General features: G+C 43.4%; 1 protein-coding gene across 1 annotated transcript in view; it reads left to right on the forward strand.

The window, feature by feature from the left end:
* strn (striatin, calmodulin binding protein) overlaps nucleotides 1–23,510 on the forward strand; it is a 97,728-nt gene that overhangs the window by 61,504 nt on the left and 12,714 nt on the right. Inside the window, exons 6-11 of the mRNA XM_056279708.1 lie at nucleotides 2,637–2,772; nucleotides 6,734–6,896; nucleotides 15,489–15,590; nucleotides 17,350–17,493; nucleotides 17,952–18,088; nucleotides 22,800–22,975. Of these exons, the coding sequence (XP_056135683.1) occupies nucleotides 2,637–2,772; nucleotides 6,734–6,896; nucleotides 15,489–15,590; nucleotides 17,350–17,493; nucleotides 17,952–18,088; nucleotides 22,800–22,975 (858 nt within the window). The remainder of the gene's footprint in view (nucleotides 1–2,636; nucleotides 2,773–6,733; nucleotides 6,897–15,488; nucleotides 15,591–17,349; nucleotides 17,494–17,951; nucleotides 18,089–22,799; nucleotides 22,976–23,510) is intronic.

The raw sequence follows: 23,510 nt of genomic DNA on the forward strand, positions 1-23,510 counted from the left end.
AAAAGGGTTTCTTCTCTCGGCTCCAGAGGTCTAATCACCAGGTGCCTTGACTGCTTACCTTTTGTGGTTTCTTGGGCGTGCTTGTGTTTAACTGACCTAGCCTGCTGGTTAACATCCTTTTCCCCCACCATGACCAACACTTCAGTCTAGCCTATACACACCCTGCAAAACACAGTTTTTTTCCAAACATGTTTTTTGTCAGGAAGGGAAAAATAGTCTGTCAAGTAATTGAATATTTACACAGATTTTTTGTTTGTTTGTTTTTTTTTTGCTGGTGGCTCGCCTATTTTATTAAGGTACAATTGCTTAGGTCAACAACCTTTTAACAGCTTAAGAAAACATGTTAATAGAGTTGTTGTGTAGTGTTAGTACCTGTATTAAAATATCTGTAAGTCCTTTTATAGAGGGTTTCAATCTTGTGCTTTGACTTTTGTTAGTGGGGGTGCCCTTTATTTTACATTTGGATAACAGATGGTGCCTTTAAAACTATTTTGCAGAACTAATTCATCTAGACACAGCTGTAAGTTCCTTGCCACTTTTCCTGCTTTGGATGTGTTCATGTCTCTCCATCACCTGATGCCTGGGCTGCTTTATGTGTTTCTCTTCCCTCTCTAATCTTTTTTCTTTAAATTTTGACTCAGTTGCGTCTTTTTCCTTCTTGGATCAGTTCTTTACTTTCTCCTTGTTTTGCTTTCAACCCTATTACATCCTGCAGTTATTCCTCGCTGCTGTCTCCTCTCCCCTAATTCCTCCACTCACTCTGAAAATGTAAAAAGCCTTCCTTTTAAAAGTCTGAGTGAGTATGAAGCAGAACTTTAACCGCTGGGGATGCATAAGCAGTCAATCCATCCAAACTATCACGCTACATTAACATTAATGTGATGTAAAGCAGCAGCACTCGATAAACTGGTGGTTAAAACAACACTAATAGCAATTTAAAAAACTTTAGCTCCACTTAAGAGTTTTTGCCAGCTACTTACGTCATTGTCTTTTGTCTGACACTATTATTTATGCCACACATGTTAGTTTATGTCATTTATCATCCTCTGAACTCTTGATTCATTTGTCTGCCTCAGGAAAGCGGCGCCGCTCTGCTTGCTAGCTTTAGCACGGAGGGTTGCTTTGGTTTGAGACCAGCGTAGCAGGAGTGGGTGGTGATTTGTTGGTCGCCCCTTATTAACAGTAACAGTGGTCCCTGTGTCACATACGGGGGATACAAGGTTCAAACTGAAAACAAAACGAGTGTTCCAAGAAGCTACTGCAGAAACTGGCAGGAATCCAGAATGAGCCACTAACAGCTGTAAAGTGACTGAAAGTAATCATCATCATCATCATCAGTTCTGTAACCTATGGAGGTCATAGGAGCACAGCTGATGCCTCAACAAGTCTCTTCCCCGTTCCCTATCCATCGCAGCTCTCCCCGCCTCCACTACACTCATCTGTAGCCATTCTCCGATATTGTTTACCCAGGTTTTTCTCCGTCTCCCTCTCTTCCAAGTCCCTTCTACCAGGCTTAACAGGATGTCCTTTGCATGTGTCCTTTCCGTTCGGCAAACGTGCCCAAACCAGTTTAATTTACTTTTTTTTTTATTTATTTATTTTTTTTTTACCATTGTCAGTAAACTGTCATGGTGACCAGTAGCTTCATTTTTAAAATTTACTGAAAGTACTTCAAATTTGCTTAAAGTAAATTTAGAGGAAAAAAATACAATATATTGTTTCCTCTTTTTGTCAGCGATAATAGAGATTTTGATAAAGTTTATATTTTTCAAACTACATTTTAGTCTCGTCTTTTTTCGTCAACAATATTGCATGTTGATATAGTCACAATTAGTGTTTAATGACATCATGCCTCGTCATCGTCTCATCTTTGTCATGGAAAAAAAGGTTGTTGTAGAACATATTAAATAATAATAATGATAATACATTTTATTTATACAGCGCTTTTCGAAATACTACACTTTACATATGTAAAAATAAACACAAAAATGACACACCAAATGCGTAAAACATGGCATTAATCACACTTTAAAAGCAATTCTGAAGAGATGGGTTTTGATGAATGATTTGAATATGGACAGATCGGTGCAATTGCTGATGTGTTTGGGGAGGAAGGGGACAGCTGTGGAGAAGGCCCTTTATTTAGTCATAGTTATTTATCTTTATTTGGTCATAGTTTTCATTAACGAAATTAACACTATGACTAAGTGATAAATCCGACCATGCAAAGTGATTTCCATGATAACAGCACAAATGCTTGCGTGTTGCACACACTGTCTGCATCATTGGCCACTTTGTTTTATAATGTAGCTACTTCCATAGAGGATCCCTATTGATTCTAAAGCTACTACTAATTATGTTGAAAAATTGCTGATAAGCTTTAGGATGAACCCTTACGTTCCGAAGGGGAGCCATAGAGTTGGCCCACAGCTTTTCAGCAACACTAAACTTTTATATCGAGCCCATCTTTAAATAGATAAATTTATGGATCTAAATTCATTTTCCACTGAAAAGACAAACTTTATGTTTCCAGGTTAAGTTTTAGCAGTGTAAAGTACTCTGTGAGACACCCTGAGCACCCAGCTTAAAATATGTACTTGTTCCTTTTAAATGTTGTGTCTTCTCTGCTCTCCTAGTAAACCTGACATATCCGAATCAACCGCTGTCTTGGAGGCCTTTAAGTTCATCGAGAGTGCTGCGGCAGAGTTTAGTGATGAAGATGAGGAAGAGGACAGTGACACAAAGGACAAGACCATCCTGGACCTGGCTACGGTAAGACAGTACATATATAAACACAAACACAATTTAACACATTACACTTGCCACTGTGGCACCATTTTGTTAGACAGATGCTGTTACCTTTTTTGTAAATTACAGCCTACGGATGATAGTCATATGTTTGGGCTTTTGTTCAACTGATCCAAAGCAAAGGCAGAGAGCGTGTGCTGCCAGGTCCCCGATCTATTTTGACTCGTGCATCAGTACCATTTTCTGCCTAATGTAAAAGGAGCCCTCGCGGTATATTCTCCCAATGTGCCAAAAAAGGTAGCTAGATTTGTCCCCAATTGCTTTAGAAAAATTAAGTTTCCAGGAGGGTCTGAAATATTGGTAAATCTTGAGACAAAATCACTAAGTTGGAAACACAGCCTGTTCAGGGTGTCTCCCCGCCTGCCGCCCAATGACTGCAGGAATAGGCTCCAGCATCCCCGCGACCCTGAGAGCAGGATAAGCGGTTAAGATAATGGATGGATGGAAACAGAGCTGTAAACCAACACTTAAAGGAAAATCTCACCATCATTATTGGGGATGTTTTGCCATTCTTGAATGTTACAAGCAACAAAAAAACTTGTTTTTTTCAAATACACCCAATATTGGCCAAGAAAATGCTACATTTCTGCTTACAGCCATATTTTGACTGGTGATGGTGGTAGTGAAAAGTTGCCGGATGGCGGGCAACTTCTGCAGAAATAGTGAGGAACACAGCTAGGAAGGTACTTGGTGTGTCATCTGGACAGAGGAAGGAAGACAAGGAGACTAGGTGGTGGAATGAGGAAGAACAGCAAAGTATACAGAGGAAGAGGTTGGCAAAGAAGTGGGATAGAGAGATGAAAAAGTAGGCAGGAGTATAAGCAGATACAGCGTAAAGTGAAGGGAGAGGTGGTGAAGGCGTATGGCGAGTTGTATGAGAGGTTAGACACTAAGGAAGGAGAAAAGGACTTGTATCGATTGGCTAGACAGAGGGACTGAGCTGGGAAGGATGTCAGCAGGTTAGGGCGATGAAGGATAGAGATGGATATGTGCTGACAAGCGAGGAGGGTGTGTTGAGAAGGTGGAAGGAGTACTTTGAGGGGCTTGTGAATGAAGAAAATGAGAGAGAGAGAGAGAGAGAGAGAGAGAGAGAGAGAGAGAGAGAGAGAGAGAGAGAGAGAGAAGGTTGGATGATGTTTGGATAGTGAATCAGGAAGTGCGGTGGATTAGCAAGGAGGAAGTGAGGGCAGCTATGAAGAGGATGAAGAGTATAAAGGCAGTCGGTCCAGATGACATACCGGTGATGGCATGGAGGTGTTTAGGAGAGATGGCAGTGGAGTTTTTAACTAAATTGTTTAATAAAATCTTGGAAAGTGAGAGGATGCCTGAGGAGTGGAGAAGAAGCATACTGGTACCAATTTTAAAGAATAAGGGTGATGTGTAGAACTGTAACAACTACAGAGGTATTAAGTTGATCAGCCACGGCATGAAGATATGGGAAAGAGTAATAGAAGCTAGGTTAAGAGGATAGGTGATGCTTAGCGAGCAGCAGTATGGTTTCATGCCACAAAAGTACACTACAGATGTGATGTTTGCTTTGAGAATGTTGATGGAGAAGTATAGAGAAGGCCAGAAGGAGTTACATTGTGTCTTTGTGGATTTAGAGAAAGTATATGACATGGTGCTGAGCGAGGAGGTGTGGTATTGTATGAGGAAGTCAGGAGTGGCAGAGAAGTATGCAAGAGTGGTACAGGGTATGTATGAGTGCAGTATGACAGTGGTGAGGTGTGCGGTAGGAAGGACGGATGGGTTCAAGGTGGAGGTGGGATTACATCAAGGATCAGTTCTGAGCCCTTTCTTGTTTGCAATGGTGATGACAGGTTGACGGAAGAGATCAGGCAGGAGTCTCTGTGGACTATGATGTTCGCAGATGGCATTGTGATCTGTAGTGAGAATAGGGAGCAGGTTGAGGAGAGCCTGAAGAGGTGAAGGTATATACTGGATAGAAGAGGAATGAAAATCAGTAGGAGCAAGACAGAATACATATGCATATGAGAGGGAGGACAGCAGAATGGTGAAGATGCAAGGAGTAGAGGTGATGAAGGTAGATGAGTTTAAATACTTGGGGTCAACTATTCAAAGTAACGGGGAGTGTGGAAGAGAGGTGAAGAAGAGAGTGCAGGCAGGGTGGAGTGGGTGGGGAAGAGTGTCAGGAGTGATTTGCGACAGAAGGGTTCCAGCAAGAGTGAAAGGGAAGGCTCACAAGATGGTACTTCTCCTGGATTGCCACCTTGCCGTGGTAGAGAAGCTTGCGTGTACCAATGATCCCAAGAGCTATGCCGTCCGGAGCTTGACTCCTGATTGGGTCACCCAAGGTGGATAGGTCAAGAGGGAGGTTCCAGACAAAGTGTGATCCAACAAAGACCTCAACAGTGAAACTGGTGGAAGATGTCTCCAGGTCACAACAGTAGTGAAGGCGGATGAAGGCTGCAACAGAAGGTGGTCCCCAATTGTCTTGGTTCTCCATGCCATTGGATTCTGGCCACCCCCTGCCAAGGACCGTGTGGTGGCTGCAGACCCATCAGCCACTCCACATAAAAAGCTGTCACGCACAGGCGTCCTCCCATTATGCAGCTTCAGGATTGGCCTCTATACCCACCCAAGGACCCAGAGGGACCAAGAGGGAGGACAGTCATACTTGACCCTGAATGACTGCTGATGATGACAAGATGGTAGTGAGACCAGCTATGTTGTATGGTTTGGAGACAGTGGTACTGACGAAAAGACAGAAGGCAGAGTTGGAGGTGGCAGAGTTGAACATGCTAAGATTTTCATTGGGAGTGACAAAGAAGGACAGGATTGGGAACAAGTATATTAGAGGGACAACTCAGGTTGGACAAATTGGAGACAAAACAAGAGAGAGATGATTTGGACATGTGCGGAGGAGAGATGCTGGGTATATTGGGAGAAGGACGCTGAATACGGAGCTGCCAAGCAAGAGGAAGGCCAAAGAGGAGGTTTATGAATGTGGTGAGAGAGGACATGCAGGTGGCTGGCGTGACAGAGGAAGATGCAGAGGACAGGAAGAGATAGAAACGGATGATCGGCTGTGGTGACCCCTAACGGGAGCAGCCAAAAGTAGTAGTAATAGTAGTCATATTTTGGCTATTATTTATCACCAAACTGTCATGGCTTGTTACAAACACTAGCACTCCCTCTGCATATTCTTGTACATCCAACAGAAATTGCCCTCAGTGAAATTGGTGGTAACAATGGTGCACAATTTTTACTGGCACCCCCACCAGTGACTGTAAGCCACCACTATAACATTGGTGGCTGCTCATTCTGTGACTCCATTTCACACAATTCCTCATCAATGTACTCCAGCAAAAGTTTAATTTACAAATTAAATTAAGTAAATGTAATTATTTAATTTGATTTATTTGATTTTAGTTTAATTTTCCTTAATTTACAGTAGATGCCTCAAAAATATCATGAAATATGTCTTCATCCATCACAATCTTTGCTGTTGCATCTTTGCCTGGTTTTGTGTTTTACTTTTTAAAACGATCTAAATGAAGGAGTCCGTAGGTGAATGTATATCGTTAGCATCTCTTCTGGGTTGAAGTTGGATTCCTGCCTGCTGTGTCATGTTCCCTCCTGCAGACATGACCATGAATTGGGAAGAGAAAAGGCTTGTATTTCACACTATATTGAAATCATTTGTGAGTAGATTTTCCTCCTATTCACAGTGCTCCCCAGTGACTCGGAGTCACTCTAAGTTGACAGAAATGGTCCCATCCTGTAGCGAGCATTATTGAAGGCTGATATATGAAAATAAAGTTGAAAAATAGCAAAGTTTTCCTTAAAACCACACCCCGCTACCACACACATTTTGACTGTGAACTCATCAGATGCAGCAGCGACTCTGTTTTTGCTCTTGAAGACGAGGAATCCTTTCTCTAATTTCTCTGACCTCAAACAGATGGTAAGGAAGAAGCAGTCATCTACCCCGTCTTCTACGACCTCTGACCTCAGCGATGACCCCGACACAGAGGAGGCCCTGAAGGGTTTTGACTTCCTGGCCAGTCCTGACGAGCTTGACGGCTCGCCAGACCCGAGGAGTGGCGAGGACAGCGGGGAGTGGGGTAAGACAAAGGGCTGTCAATATTTTGGCTCAAGTCAATCAATAATTGATGATTTATGAAACCATATGCAGCCTTAACCTGCAGGGAGATACCTCTTTATTTGATAATATGGATCACTGAGCATGATACGCAATTTTATTTTTGCTATAACCTTTCTATAAACACTTGTTTGTCGTTGTGCTCAGGAGAGTAAAGTTAGCTTTACATGACAGACAAGAATTGACATGTACATAAGATAGAAGAGCATATGAGTGTGTGCAAAATGTATATGAGCCCTGGTTCGGGGCCCAGTGTATGCAAGTATAAGTGTAACTGAGTGTGTTGATGGGAAGTGTAGGGTCAGGACACTGCAACCCAAGGAAAAAGTGTTGGCACAACAAACACTGCCCCTTGACCACCTGAACTTTGACTACTAGCAATAGCCAAAATTATAGATTTCAACGCAGGAATAGGTCTGTATCTTGGAAATATAAAGTTGGACATTTTGGTGTCATTTGGTGTCCATCTGAAGTAAATCAAACCATTTTTGACAATTTTGACCTTTGTTGTGAGCTTAACCATCACCATGTCGCGGTTGCCTCCAAACTTTAATAAGGTCATCTAGGAACCATTGCCTACCTTTCCTGAAAATTCAGCGTCATTTGCTGTAGCCGTTTTTCCACACAGGCAAACAAACGCACTAAAAACAATAGCCTCCAGGGCGGGGCGAAAAGGAAACGAGGTCTGAAGTATGCCAAGTTTCAGGGAACGCAGGTCAAAAAGCCTTGTGTTTTGTTGATATGCCAGAGGACAGCCAGTCGTCTCCAGGGAAAAAAGGAGGAAGACATGTGAGATGAAATCAATTCCAAACCTGTCCGTGTCCAGAGGGGAGAAAGAGTCAAGCTGGACATCCAGTTTTAAACAGTTTCATGAATGAAACACAAACTTATCTTTACACCCGACGCGCGCCTCTGCTTTTCATCACAGCAGAAAAAAGTCCAAAGCCTGTAACCTTGCTGGCCCCCCAATTTTTTTGACTGTTACCAAGTAACACATTCTGCTCATATCCACTGACAACAAGGGCCGTCCTCATGCAGTTGGTCAGTCAGCACTTCGCAGATCAGGAGGTAGCAAAGGGAAACTACTGACTACAGTTGCTTCTAACCCTGTAAACACACCGTTGTTCTTTTCATACAACAGAGAATAAAAAAGTAATGTTCAGGGGGAAGATTAAATGTTTGGTCTCACTTTGCATTCCAAAGACAGATGGTGACCATTTGGTGTTAAGTAGCAAAGTGTGTAGCGTGTCCCTTTTTAAATGTAATCAAACCCTGAATCATATGTTTTAGCGGTAAACGTGGACATGCCTTCTTGCTTATGAAACCTGTCAGTACTAAACATCATGGGGCATCCGGGTAGCGTAGCGGTCTATTCCGTTGCCTACCAACACGGGGCTCGCTGGTTTGAATCTGGCAAAACTCCTCACTGTCAGGTGAAAAGAAGCAGCTGACAACTCCACATGTATTGGAGGAGGCATGTGGTAGTCTGCAGCCCTCCCCGGATCGGCAGAGGGGGTGGAGCAGTGACTGGGACGGCTCGGAAGAGTGGGGCAATTAGCCAGGTACAATTGAGGAGAAAAAGGGGGAAATCCCCCACAAAAAAATTACTAGATATCATTTCAACCCTGACCAGAATAACTTCACCAAGCTGCTTGCAGTGGTCAAAAACATAGTTTGCCCCCCTCGAAAGAGCTCTGCCGCCCCACCCCAATTTGTGATGTACTATCGAAAATTTCAACATGGTCTGACATGGGTGGGCAGATTAATCAGAATCAGAATACTTTATTCATCCCCGAGGGAAATTGAGTTCTATTACAGACACTCACACTCTAATAACTACAAACTAACAAGATACAAGATAAGAAAATAGAAACAGAAACAAACAAATAAAAGATAAGAAATAGAAATAAGAACAAAATATATCAACAAGCATGGTGCACATAACACTCTATCTATACTGCACTAACGCAGCACAAACAAGCAGCACAAACAAAACTCGACAGGCCCAATCCAACGACCATTAACTCAGAGTGTCTGACAGTCTGAGTCTGAGGGAGGAGTTGTAAAGGTTGATGGCCACAGGCAGAAATGACCTCCTGTGGCGCTCTGTGGTGCTTTTCGGCAGAATGAGTGTATTACTAAAAGTACTCCTGTGCCCAACCAGTATATCATGGAGTGGGTGGGAGACATTGTCCATGATGGCACATAATTTCAACAGTGTCCTCCTCTCAGAAACCTCCGCCAGAGAATCCAGTTCCCCCCCCACAACGGATCAGTTTATTGAGCCTGTTTGCATCCGCTACCCTCAACCTGCTGCCCCAATACACAACAGCAAACAGGAGAGCACTGGCCACCACAGACTCATACCACATCCTGAGCATTGTCTGGCAGATGTTGAAGGACCTCAGCCTCCTCAAAAAGAAGAGACAGCTCTGTCCCTTCTTGTAGAGGGCATCAGTGTTTTTAGCCCCATCCAGTTTATTGTCTATATACACCCCCGGGTACTTACTGTGTTCCACAGTGTCCACACTGACCCCCTGGATGGAGACGGGTTACTGGTGTCATGTCCTTCCTCAGGTCAACAACCAGCTCCTTTGTCTTAGTCACGTTGAGCTGCAGATTGTTCTGCTCACACCACATGACAAAGTTTCCCACCACAGCCCTGTACTCAGCCTACTCGCCATTACTGATGCATCCGACTATAGCAGAGTCATCAGGGAGCTTCTGAAGATGGCAGGACTCTGTGTGGTAGTTGAAGTCCGTGGTGTAGAGTGTGAAAAGGAAGGGAGACAGGACTGTCCCCTGCGGAGCCCCAGTGGACAGATTACAGGCATTTTGATTTTAGAGACACCCCCCACTACTCCCACTTGGCTTTGCACCCCACAAATCATTATTCTTTAAAGGTGTATACTGGGTGGACACGAGCTGAAACCATTGTTACATTACCCTTTCAAGGCTTTCTCCATTTTACAAGCAACCGGTTGTGTCGTGTCTTGGTCTGTTTTGCAATAGCAAAACTCAAGCTTCTTTTGTTTGTCGTCTGCCTTTCTCTCAATTCATATAACCCGTGCGCGCGCACTCACACACACACACACACACATACACAGACGCACACATAATGATGCAGAGTTAAGAATAGTCACCGTGAAAGGTTCCTATCTGCCGCGTTATGAAACAGATTTGTCATCCACCGTGGCTGTGAGCACCAACTCTCAAGCCTTTTCTTCTTCATCCCACGCCATCGCCGCTTGCCAGAGCCTCGCCAGCCCCAGGCTACCAGGATCTGATTTATTATTTCATGCTATCCGGTGTAATCCGGTTCCTCCAATCAGTTCAAGTAACATCCGACTTCTCATCAGTGACTTGCGTGATTGTGCTTTTCCTTCATCTTTTGATTTGCTGTAGACCATTTCCAGATGTTCTCCCCATTTCTCCAATTCATTAGAATGAGCAATTCAACAATCAAAGGATGTTGTGACCCACTGAGCGTCATAAAGGCTTTGAGATGGTTCACAGGGAATATTGTCGTTTATCATAAATTGTTTGGCTGCGTCACCCTGAAATGTTTTTCTGACATCTCTCTGTGAACCAGTGTTGCTTGACTGCATTTATATTTCATTTCCAGGATTACCGAAGGACATTCAATTACATTTAAGATGCATTTGGTGTTATTTTCACCTTGTCCCCCCCCCCCCGTCAAAGCCAACTTGGTTTTGTGCTCTTTGTTGAATGTTGTGCACTTTGTGTCGTCTGGCTGTTTCATATCTTATCTGTTGGAAGAAAACCTGAGCGATAACACATATTCTCTTCCTAACTCGACCTTGTGTTGTCATCTTCTACTCGAAGACAGCTGAAAGTGCTGCAGATTTTATAGGGTCTCAGGGAAAGAAACGGTAAACCCTCCTTTTTCAGAACAGTAGACGTCAGTACTGCACATTTTATGGACATGCGATGCGCCACACAAAGATAAACAACTACAGCATAGTTCATGAAACGCACAGCGCTTCTCAAAACAGAACATAATACAATTCCTGGAGGGTTTAGAAAGGTTCAAACCCTCTAATGGAAGCAAAAACTGAATTGAAGACAAGCATCCAGGAAGTGGATGCCTGCCAAAAAAACACACCCAAGGGCTTTTCATAACCAAACCATCCCCTACCAACTACCACTTTGTACCACCATGTGTCACTCCAGATCAAGTGACGCGGACATCTGTGGGGGAAACTTCCAGCTAAGGGGAAGTGTATAGAAACAACTGGTAACTGGGATGCTCTCGCCACTACGTCCACCAGAAGCAGGAAGTAAACATTGCCGTGGCTCTCAGTGAATTATGCATTTGTGTGTGTGTGTGTGTGTGTGTGTGTGTGTGTGTGTGTGTGTGTGTGTGTGTGTGTGTGTGTGTGTGTGTGTGTGTGTGTCTGCCTGTGGCTAATCTCGCAAACTACTGGGCCTATCAGCCTAACATTTTTCATGCACAGTTACGACGGTATGATGAGGAACCTCATGGTTGCGGTGATTCAAAACCTTCAACAAACATTTGTTCTCGCTATCGCCGCTCCCTCTCTTCCTTCACTCTGTAGCTAACTCAACCAACGCTGCTCTCCATCGCTGCCCGCTCTGAGTCAAGTGTGTACATGCACGAGCCACATCTATGGTTGAGTCAGATCGGTCAGCGACAGTGTCAAAACCAAAACATTATGTGTTCGGGTGAGTCTTGAAATTAAACGAGACGTTGAATAAATTATAATGAAGAGTGAATGCTTGGCAAGAGGATTACAGAAGGACGAATAATAACCATGTATTACAATTGATTACAGACTTTGTTCAATTTCATGTACAGTAATGACGACTGATAGTTTCCAAAATTTTGGCGCAGGCCAAAGTTGATGAAGAGCGATGATAGAGGCACATTTTGCAAAGGCAGGATTTACAAATGGCTTCAAAGTGACCTACTACATGATTAAAGGATTGAGGTTATTGTCAGAACGCCCACCATCCAGTCCTTGGCCTCTTTTTCAGCTTTTCATGTGTGTGACCATTACCCCATTTTTTTTAGTTCTTAACTTGACTGTTTTTTTTTTCAACAGTCCTTTCAAATGCATCACTACAAAAACATCTATGTACTATGAATTCGGTTGCTTTTTTTTTCCCAATTGATATATATCGCAAAATTCTCCATAAAAAATGGAACCCCACACTTGTTCAGTGTTAACTCCATTTCAGTATTCCACTTCCATTCAAAGTTAATGGCTTTTCTTAAGTCGGCATTGATGTGTCAGGAACAATTTATTGTCATTTCTTAGACGTACTTGCATACACAAGAAATTAAATTTCGTTTCCCCCAGCCCACAGCAGTGTAACAAAAAACACAGCCAAAATTTCTCCAAAACGACACCACCGGGAAAAAAAAACAGAGAGAAGAAAGCAAACAACAAAACAAAACAAAAAACAAACCGTTAACAACACAGTCCACCCTGCAACGCAGTCCAAAAAACTCCTCTGCCAGAGAACGAACTCCAGCCAGGATGACTGTCGGAAGTGCCGGTCTGCATTGTCTTAGCAGTTAGCTTAGCCCGCCCCGCCTCCGCGCCCTGCCAGAATGCCCTCAGCGTTTCCTCCCTAGGCACAGCTCCAGGCAGGAGCCGTAGTTCCTGGGCCCATCGGACGAAGCAGACCAAGCTCTCCCAGCCAGACACCCTCGACACACGTCCCCCCCGCACTCCACACAATGGCGCAGACAAAAATACTGCACAGTCGACGCGAGGCGAGGCCACCGCCAGACCGCCTCAGTGTTTTTTCTCGGGTACAGCTCTGGGCAGGGCCAAAACAGCTCCGGAAAGGGCCGGAAGCTCTCAGCCGATCCAACGCCAGCTCTCCCAGCCATCAAACAAAAAAAAAAAAACTTCACACGAAGACACAAACTTAGATGCAGACTCCGACAAAGACACTGCATGGTCGGCACAGGGTGAGGCCGCCGCTAACGCGAGTTCGCACCACCAGTTGTAGACTCACTTGCTGCAGTTACATGGACAATATTTCTCCAATCGGAGTGAAATCACTCAGATTAGAGATTACAACTTAACTGTTGACATGGACGCTAAATAAAGGGATCCGATAAGATGTGCGTTTACATGCCCCAAAGCATTTAATCAGAGTATAGCTTGTTTGACATGCGCAAAGTGGTTCCACCTGCTATGAAGCGTCTAGTCTGCCGCAAATATAACAGAAGAAGAAGAGGAAGTGGTTCCGCCTGTTAAAACAATTTTCAAGATGAACCCAGATCATGTCCTGAGAACAATATTTGTGTTTCTGCTGTTCTTTCTAATTCTAATTAAGCAGCAACCATGAGTGGCAAACAGGAAAAAAATCAGCTGAATAATGTTACACAACTTTACACAGGGCATTACAGTAAGTAGGACAGGGTGTATTACACATACAGACATGCAGCAATATCGCTCCATAATCACCTGAACACAGGTGTGCATTTTGAAAAATGAATGTGAATGTGTGTGTAGGCCCTGTGATGGCCTGGTGGCCTGTCCAGGGTGTCTCCCCACCTGCCGCCCAGTGACTGCTGGGATAGGCTCCAGCATCCTCGTGACCCTGAGAGCAGGATAAGCGGTTTGGATAATACATGAATGAATGTGGACAATTCAATTAGGACGACTGAAACAAGGCTGTGACCAAAACAAGCAAAGAAACATTGTGTCCTCGCATATTCATAAGCAGCGGCAACAGAATGTGCAAGCTGGTTAGACAGCCGTGATTTATTGGATCTTACACTTGTTAAAGGCAGGCTATGCAGTCTGACAAGATGCAGAACACGTTTCCATGGACACGTTTTCATCACAACATGTGATGAGAAAAATGAACGACAGTTTAAATCACAAAGCTTTCAGTTAAATCAATAAAATTCGATATTTGGGGGGTGTCCGGGTAGTGTAGCGGTCTATTCCGTTGCCTGCCAACACTGGGCTCGCCGGTTCAAATCCCTGTCTTACCTCCAGCTTGGCCGGGCATCCCTACAGACACAATTGCTCATGTCTGTGGGTGGGAAGCCGGATGTGGATATGTGTCCTTGTTGCTGCACTAGCAACAGGGGGGAGGGGGAACTGGGGGGGAATAGCGTGGTCCTCCCACGCGCTACGTCCCCCTGGTGAAACTCCTCACTGTCAGGTGAAAAGAAGCGGCTGGCGACTCCACATGTATCGGAGGAGGCATGTGGTAGTCTGCAGCCCTCCCCAGATCGGCAGAGGGGGTGGGACAGCGCCCGGGACGGCTCAGAAGAGTGGGGTAATTGGATGGGTACAATTGGGGAGAAAAAGGGGGGAAAATCCAAAAAAAATAAAGAAAAAAAAAGGCAGTATTTGGACATGAGTGAGCCGGTCGGTCGGTTGGTTAAGTGGCAGCGTGTCGTCGGTCACTTTTATAGTACAGGAACAAACTCGTTCACGTCACTTAATGTTACCCCCACATGGGGCAAACATGCACAGAAAGAATATTTTTATTCCAACCAGAGAGAAAGGATCGGATTAAGCATTTACATGATTATTGGGTGCTAATGTTTTCCTATTGAACGTAGTATTATTAAAGGTTTACACCACCCTTCTCAACCCGATTGAAAATTCCCTCCAATCGGGCCAGTCGGTGGTTACTTGAGGCATTTTTATTCTGATTGGGTTTATTCCGATTATTGGTGGATTACAAAGGTCCATGTAAACGCTGCTACTGATGGGGGATTTGATGGGCCACTTCTCCTCCATCCTCAATGGTTTGGGATGGCCTCCATAATGGCAGAGGCTTCACAATAATGTGCAAATGTAGATGGAGTGAAGTCTATTTCCCCTAATCCTTCCTCCCTGTTTTTTTTTGTTGTTAAATAAACTTTCAAGGTGAGCACTGCTACTTCAAATTCAAAATTCAATCTCACGGTCAAGATGGTACATAGACCAAGATGAATGTAGCTAATTTACCTTTGAGCAGATCAGATTGTGCCTGTTGATGGTTCCTTTATTCAGATGAAAGTGTGGTCTTCCTCAAAGTTTAATTCTTACATTGTTGTATGAAAGTTCCTCCTAATTTGGTGTCAGATGTTGGATGTAGTAGAGACGAAGCTGGTTGATGTCCCAATCATTAGTTTGCATTCGGTCCGTTCGCCCTACCTCCAAAACAATGCCATGCCTCAGCCTCCACAGAGGGAGGGATACATATGGGCACAACCCGTGATTGTTGACCGGATAGTTTTTGGGAAAGTTCAATTAAATGTTTGATTACTTGGAAGACTTCACACTACAAACTGTATGAATCACATTGGATTTGGACTTACGTGCATCACTACTTAGTTGCCACTTGGGTGTTACAGATCCAGTCTGGTCCAGTCTGTCTCAGCCTGGTTTGTCACAAGTGAAGTTAATGAGCCCAAGTGCTTCTAGACGTTTACAACAGGCTTTTCACCTCACCCCCTCCCCTCCCCCTCCCACCTCCCCCTGGCCTATAGAGAAGGAAGAGCAGTCTCCTGTGGGCAGGGCTTGGGATGTGGACCCGGCCCTGATAGAGCGGCCTCCTGTGGGCGGGGCCTGGGATGTGGACCAGGGCCTCATAGCTCAACTCAAGGAGCAGTACAAGAAAGAACGCAAAGGGAAGAAGGGGGTGAAGAGTAAGTCCCGCAAAGGGCCTTTGGTTCCTCCTCTCTCTTCACTTTTTTTTTTTTGTGGCTTTTCTCCCTTCCCTTTGTTTTCATCATCTCTTGAATTTTTTGCCTCTGTCCGTAACTTTCTATTTATTATTTCTTAAAGAGAAACAATCATAATTTTCAACATTATCTCTCTATCACTGAAGGGCCTGCATACCGTCTGTCAGTGGCGTTTCAGAGACGCACAGAAGATTGCTCAGTATTATGGTTGCTATTGGAGTGTTATCCCAGCAATGAATATTTATGGAGAGTGAGAGAGAGAAAGAGAGACCATGTTGAAAATCAGGATTGTTTCCTTTTTAATACTTATCAATACATTGATTTCTCGATTTCTCTTCATCGCCTGTTCATCTGAACTTAAGATCATCTAATTATCTATCAGTCTGTCTATCTGTCTCTCCCGGAGGTTCGGTCTTGGGAAAAGGTGACCAGGGGAGAGGTGGATTGCAGTAGACATTATTTTTCCATCTCTGCTCTGGACAACCCTTCCCTCATCTCTGGTGCCCCCTCTCTCTGTCTCTGTCTTCTATATCTCTTTGACAACCGCTCATGGCTTTTCTTTTAATGATTTCTTTCTTTATTATTATTTTTTGTTCACATTTGAAGACCCTTGATCTTCTGTATTATAACATCTTGATAATTTCCTGAAGCTGCACACCTTTCCATGTATCCTATAGGGATGAACCGGTAAACATAGAGGTCCATCACCCAGTTCATGTGTCCGTATTCTTGTCAGGTTGATTGGGTCGGACAGCGATTTTAAAAAGGTGGGCTAATCAAACCAGTGGATGGTCCAGTCATGCACACTGCGCCTACATCATGTCCCATGATATGGTTTCCTTGACAAAACTCATTCTCCACTGCGTCCACTGTTTACAATTCTGCTGTGTCACATTTCAGCTGTATTTACCCACACTTCTTGGAAAGGCGTGCCTTTTTTAAATCGCTCATAATGAGACAGGCTAACCAAACCTCCCATGAAACATCAGTGCGATCGACTTGTGAGGTTGGTCTGTGTTTAAAGACTTGGTAGGTAGTGTCTTTTTACTTGAGTTTTTGATGGTGTGAGATTTTTTTATTATTGAATTTCAATGATAAAAACGTTATTTTAAGCCCAGAATCAGCAGAATATCCCAAACCAGTGTCGGTTCATCCCTAAAATGCATTGTTTCTGTTGTCTTTTTGTTTCTTGATGTCTTAATCTGTTGCATTGGCTAATGTGCTGCAGGCTCCCAACTGCTGGTGTCCTTCAAACAGCATGGCAGAACATTCCGTCTCTTTTCTGCCATTTCAGCTTTCAACCGTTCATCCAGCATTTTTTAAATATTTGTTTACTCTTCCGGCTCTTTGCTGATATTATTTTGCTTTGTTTTTACTTCCTCTCAGCTGCAGTCAGTGATGGAGGTGCAGCTGAATCCACCTAGCAGCTTAGCTCCTCTCCATCCAGTCCACTTGTGGTCTCTTAAAGTGGTTCCACTTTCATCTACTGTTTTCTTTGTGTGAACTCACTAAAGATCACTTCAGGTACCGGTGTTCTAATGTCAGCTCTCTCCCGTCTCCTTTTCCAACCCCATTTTCCTATCTCTCTCCTTTTTCCACTGTCTTTTCTCCCTACTTCTGTCTTTCTTCTCTGCATCTACCCTATACCCGCCTCCCTTCTTTATCCACCTACTTTTCATTTCTTCCTCCATTTCTCCTCTTGCTGCTACTCCTTGACTCCCAGGACCGAACCGTTCTAAGCTCCAGGACATGCTGGCAAACCTGCGGGACGTGGAGGATCTCCCGTCCATGCAGCCTTCTGTGACGGCCCCCTCCCGACCCAGTGCTCCCAGAATCAGTGAGCATGAAGCTGGACGCCCAGAGGAAGGTATCTTTCCTCATAGCAGCAATTACACTATATATTTAAGGGTCATCCCTCCCCGGATCGGCAGAGAGGGTGGAGCAGCGACCAGGGCGGCTCGGAAGAGTGGGGTAATTGGCAGTACAATTAGGGAGAAAAAGCGGGGGGAGGGGGGGTTAAAAAAAGGGACGCAGACAGATGAAATGGAATAGCCCAAGAAATAGTAAAACAGTCTGGTTCAGTTGAGATACTGAGTTAAAAACCAGGTTGTTGTCGGTGAGTTAAAACACAGGGGTTATAATTATAATAGTTTGGATTTTTGATTCTTAAAGAGAGCTACTTAATCTTTTAGTTTAACTTGCTCTGCAGAGTTCCAGAGTCCAGACAGGGAGCAGAGTTCATGAGAGCTCTTTGAATCTTGTTTAAAGGGGATTTTGGGGAGAATATTTAGAACTGACACTTTTTTTCCCCCTCGATCCCGGTAGAGGCCATGACGTTTTTACCGTCGTCAGGGAAGTCCTTCATCTTGGGCAGAGTTGATGAGGCAGTGTCCAGCGAGCTCGGCCTAGGAGAGCTGGCTAGTCTGACTGTGGCCAATGAGGCCGACAGCCTTGGGTATGATGTAAGTACTGACCTGATTGTGGGACGGGTTGATGGATGATGGTTTCCTGGCTTTACAGATTATGGGTTAATTGATGGAAGGCGAGATATTGTGACGTCAATATGTTACAGATCTGCTTTATTCAGATTTCACGTTTGTCATTGTTAGTTTTTGCTTTTTGCACTTTGTACAGTAAAATACCAATCATTCCCCAACTCCTTCCTGACTGCCAGTTTTGATATTTTGATATTCAATATTTTTAATTATGTAAATGCTCCTATTTTATTTGGAAAAAAAATTATTTTGGAAAGCTGTGTTTATTTTCCTTGTCCAAAGTGGACATGGAACTCATGGAAAGCATTAAAGCACAAATGTGGGAAGTTAAAGAAATAGGATGAGTGTAGATAAAGAAGTGTTGATGGAATGAATTGAAAGTAGTGAAAATGAAGTTTTCCAATATACAAGCTCATATTCCCACTTAGGGAAAAGGTCCCTGCCCTCAACTCTTTTTTCCTGATGTAATTTTAGTCCTCATAAATCGCCAAAAATACAATTTTTGTAGATTGAGTATAGAAGAGCAAACATACCATAAGATCTGGGATATGAGTCACGGCGCTCCAGCAGCCCATATTCAGGTCATGTCTTGTTGTCATGGATATCTGAGTTGCCCCGGTAACATAAATGTATAAATTAGTAACAGTCCACATCAGTGAGCTGCTGGAATCACATTGCCTACGTTTACACACTAACACACACACATAACACTCCTAAAACTACTGCTCGGCCATGAGGCTTTTTCCACGTCTTAAGTGATCTTGGGTAAAATATATAGATGTCGTATCATAGGACTCTCACCCAATGAAAACTTGGAAATCTTTGGGGAAATATCACATCTCAAAGCACCCTCCTCAAGGAGTGGTTTGAGTTTGGTATGATAAGTCTTTTTAGGGTGTTTAATGAAATGTTCCTGAAGGCCATTTGAGTGGAAATACGTTGGCTTTGTTATTCGAATTTCTTAATTGCTCCCCAAGTGGTGCTGATTTTGTTTTATATGACTAGTTTTCTTCATTTAACCACTTGGGCAGAACAGCAAGGTTGCAAATGTATAGATTATTTCCTCACCTTTTTTTTTTAAACATTATTTACAGGATTCTATGAGATGACACATTTATTTGTTTGTATATTTAATGTAAGCTTATTAATCGTCGTATTTAAGTTATGTATTTAAAGAGTATTCACAGTTGGTTGGATCTTTTCTGTTGTAAAGAAACCACTTTCAGATCAGCATAATATGAAATTAATGCAAGATGTCAGAAAGCTTAAAAACAGCTCAAATCCATCAGATGATGGATTGGGGTGTATTCTATTAACTTAAAGCTGCACTTTACAAGTTTTGCGCAGTAAGGGTGCTTACTGCCTGTGAGTGGTGCTTCCTCTTTGCTTTAAATACACTACATGGCCAAAAGTATGTGGACATCCTTTCTAATTAGTGGTTTTGGCTATTTCCGCCACATTCATTGCTAACAGGTGTATAAAATCAACATACAGCCGTGCAATCTCCATAGACAAACAGGAGAATGGATGGTACTGAGAAGCTCAGTGACTTTCAACATGACAGTATCATAGGATGCCACCATTCCAGCAAGTCAGTTCATCAAATATCTGCCCTGCTAGAGCGGCCCCGGTCACCTGTAAGTGCTGTTATGGTGAAGAGGAAACGTCCCAGAGCAACAACAGCTCAGCTGCGAAGCGGTAGAACACAAGCTCACAGAACGGTACCGCCGAGTGCTGAAGCGTGTGGTGCGTAAAAATCGTCTATCCTCAGTTTCAACACTCACTAGTCACTACAGAGTAACAACTGCCTCTGGAAGCACAAGAACTGTTAGTTTGGAGCTTCACGAAATGAGTTTTCATGTCCAAGCAGCTGCACACAAGCCTAAGGATCGCCGTGTGCAATGCCATGCGTCGGCTGGAGTGGTGTAAAGCACTCCATCATTGGACTCTGGAGCAATGGAAACACTTCTCTGGAATCATGCTTCACTATCTGGCAGTCTGATGGATGAATTTGGGTTTGGCAGATGCCAGGCAAATTATACCTGCCAACTGTAAAGTTTGGTGGAAGAGGAATGACGGTCCGCGGCTGCTTTTCATGGGTTGGGCTTGGCCCCTTAGTTCCAGTGAAGGGAAATCTTAATGCCACAGCATACAATGACGCTCTAGAGAATTGTGTGCTTCCAACTTTGTGGCAACAGTTTAGGGAAGGCCCTTTCCTGTTTCAGCATAACAATGCCCCCATGCACAAAGCGAGGTCCGTAATGCCGTGATTATCTGAGTTTGATGTAGAAGACCTTAACTGGCCTGCGCAGAGCCCTGACCTCAACCCTGTAGAAAACCTTTGGGATGAATTGGAACGCCAACTGCGAGCCAGGCCTTCTCGCCCAACACCAGTGTCTGACCTCACTAAGTCTCTTGTGGCTGAATGGGAGCAAATTCCTGCAGCCATGTTCCAAAATCTAGTGGAAAGCCTTCCCGGAAGAGTGGAGAATGTTATCGCAGCAAAGGGCGGACTGACTCCATATTAATGCCCATGGTTTTGGAATAAGATCTTCAACAAGCACATATTGGTGTGATGTTCACATGTTCACATGCTTTTGGCCATGTAGTTTATATTTCGTCAGGCTGCAGTGCATACGGTAACAAAGCCAAAATGTCTACTTTTTTGTTTATCGCTATATATTTCTTTATCTATTCAAACCGAATAGACTACTGATGATACATGAGCCTTTTTTTTTCGTCCTTAGTGTGTAAGAGCCCTCTTTCTATACAAGAAGACCAAGGGTGCATTCATATAGCCACTTGTAAATTGCCAAATATGTCACAACTGTTGCATTTTGCCACAACCTTGTCTGTAATAATAATAATAATAATAATCATAATAATACATTTTATTTGTATAGCACCTTTCATACATAAAATGCAGCTCAAAGTGCTTTACATTAAAAACAAGGGAAACCATAAAACTCAACAGCAATACAGATAAAATAAGTTAAAAGTAATAAAACACAGACCTAGGCAAAAAACATAAAACAAGGCAAGAAATAAAACCACAGTACTAGATAAAAAAATAAGAGTAAAAGAAATATAAAGTGAAGTTAATTAAAAGCAAGAGCATAAAAATGGGTCTTGAGCTGACTCTTAAAACTGTCTATGGATGTTGCTTCTCTTATTTGTTCAGGGAGTCTATTCCAAGCTGCATTTTAAGCAGGATACAAAGTGTATCTTAGGTTGGAGCATCTGGTATCTCTGAACACGACTATACAGAGACACGAGACACTCCAGCTGAGCAGATGGATTGTCTCTGGCTGAAGACAAGGTGATGGCAAAATGTGATGTTGGTGTATTGAATCACCAGTGCATGCAATTAACTATAAAAACTCAGACAGTTAATTGATTAAAAAATTGGAATATGTAGCTGAAAGAATTGTTAAAATGTTAACTATAATGGTGCAACACAGACAAACTTAGATAATTGCTAACCAGTGATAGAGACAATTCTTTCTGTGTTTCATTCCAAAAAGTAATGAGTGGAGACAGAAAATTACTGTTATCTCAAAGCCAGAGGCTCCTGGGATTGATCCCAGCCCAGCTGTGTGGTGTTTACATTTTCTCCTTGTGTTTGTGTGAATTCCCTACAAGTACTCAATTTTCCTCCTGCAGTCCAAAAAACATTCATTCTATATGTATAGGAGAACTTGAATTATCCACCGATATGATTTTTGTGTGAATGTGTTTGGGCCCTGTGATGTGAATCACAGGGTAACGGTGACATGTTCAGGGTGACTGCATGTCAGTGGCGCTTTTCTTGTCTGAGGACACAAAGCATTTTATGTAAAATGACAGCATTACGTTAAAGAATGGATGATCCTAATTGGAATCGAATCCACAACTTTTCAGTGTCAGTCAAAGCCTCTCTAGGGTGACTCAGGCTCCATGTTAGGAACGCTGCCAGGTATTAAGTTCTTGACTAACAAGACTTGATCCCTGTCTTTTCAATGGGGTATCGTCTCGACTTCTGAGACACATTATCATTTGCATTTCATATTTGGGAAGACTGGAAAATTGTACACAACATGTTGTTAAAGTTGCTGTTTGTACAGGAAAACCCCCTTCCCACTTTATCAATGCTTGTACACATGCACTATCCGCCACCTCAGGAATCATTGAAATTTGCGTGTGATCTGTCATAAATAACAGTATTGCAACTGCATGAATGTGATCATGTGATTTGTGGCTTTTGTTTGATATGTAAAGGTGCTTTGGTTAGACGGTGTTGCTGACTGCATGACTTTGCATGGTCTTACATTGTCAGTGCTGCCCCCTTTAGCGTTTCCAAGTCTCGTTCTAAATTGATAGAGTGCACTGTCACCTCTATAGTTTAAACGGTCCCTGTTATCAGCGTCATTCTCAAGCAACATACTGCTATAACACCAGGTGCTCTACCATCTGAGCTACACAACCACAATCCATGCCGGGATAGACTTCAATCCTCTACGGCCCTTCAGGTGTAGACTGAATGAAAGACCATGTTGGTAGACTCTAAATGACAGTGGGGACATGTCCCTCTCCCTTTGTGTTGACAGTCAATATGGCCTCCACAGAGACCAGACTAATGATGGTTGAGTCACAGACAACTCTCGTTTACTCCCATCCTCTGTCTCTGTTTCTCTTTCAGATTTCCAACAACAAAGACACACTGAGGAAGACATGGAACCCCAAGTTCACGCTGCGTAGCCACTTTGACTCGGTTCGCAGCCTGACCTTTCACCCCATAGAGCCGGTCCTGGTTACTGCCTCCGAGGACCACACTCTCAAGCTGTGGAACCTCCAGAAGACTGCCCCCGCCAAGAAGTAAGAGCTCTGATGCCCCCCACAGAACCAAGTCTGCCACTTCTTCTGTCTGTCCGCTTTTCTTTCTGTCCCTCACATTCTCTTTGCATTTCTCGCTGACTTTCTGTCTGTCACACCAGATTTTGGCAGAGTGAATTGTCTTCCTGTTTCCTTGTGATGCCGGATGCTTGGCGGCCAAAAACACACAACACAATTACATGAATGAAATATAGTTACTATACCGTCTACTCCTGCTTCACCACTGACTACAAACAATGCCGCACCTTTTTTGTGTAGCAATATATATTCTAGCAGAGCACATTTGCATAAAACTGGTTGATCTGACCAATAAAACGACAACTTTGATAAACGACTGAAATGATAATTCCCTCCACTTTGGACTCTCCAGTCAGTTTCCAGCCCTTACTCAGTTTCTCTCTTTCTCTCTCTGTCTCACTCCGTTATTCTATCTGTCTCTGTATCTCTCTCTCTCTCTCTCTCTCTCTCTCTCTCTCCTTCTCTAAATCTATTCAGTAAGGTTTACTCCGTAACAAGC

The sequence above is a fragment of the Lampris incognitus genome, chromosome 5, assembly GCF_029633865.1.
Source record: "Lampris incognitus isolate fLamInc1 chromosome 5, fLamInc1.hap2, whole genome shotgun sequence".
NCBI classification, from domain to species: Eukaryota; Metazoa; Chordata; class Actinopteri; order Lampriformes; family Lampridae; genus Lampris; species Lampris incognitus.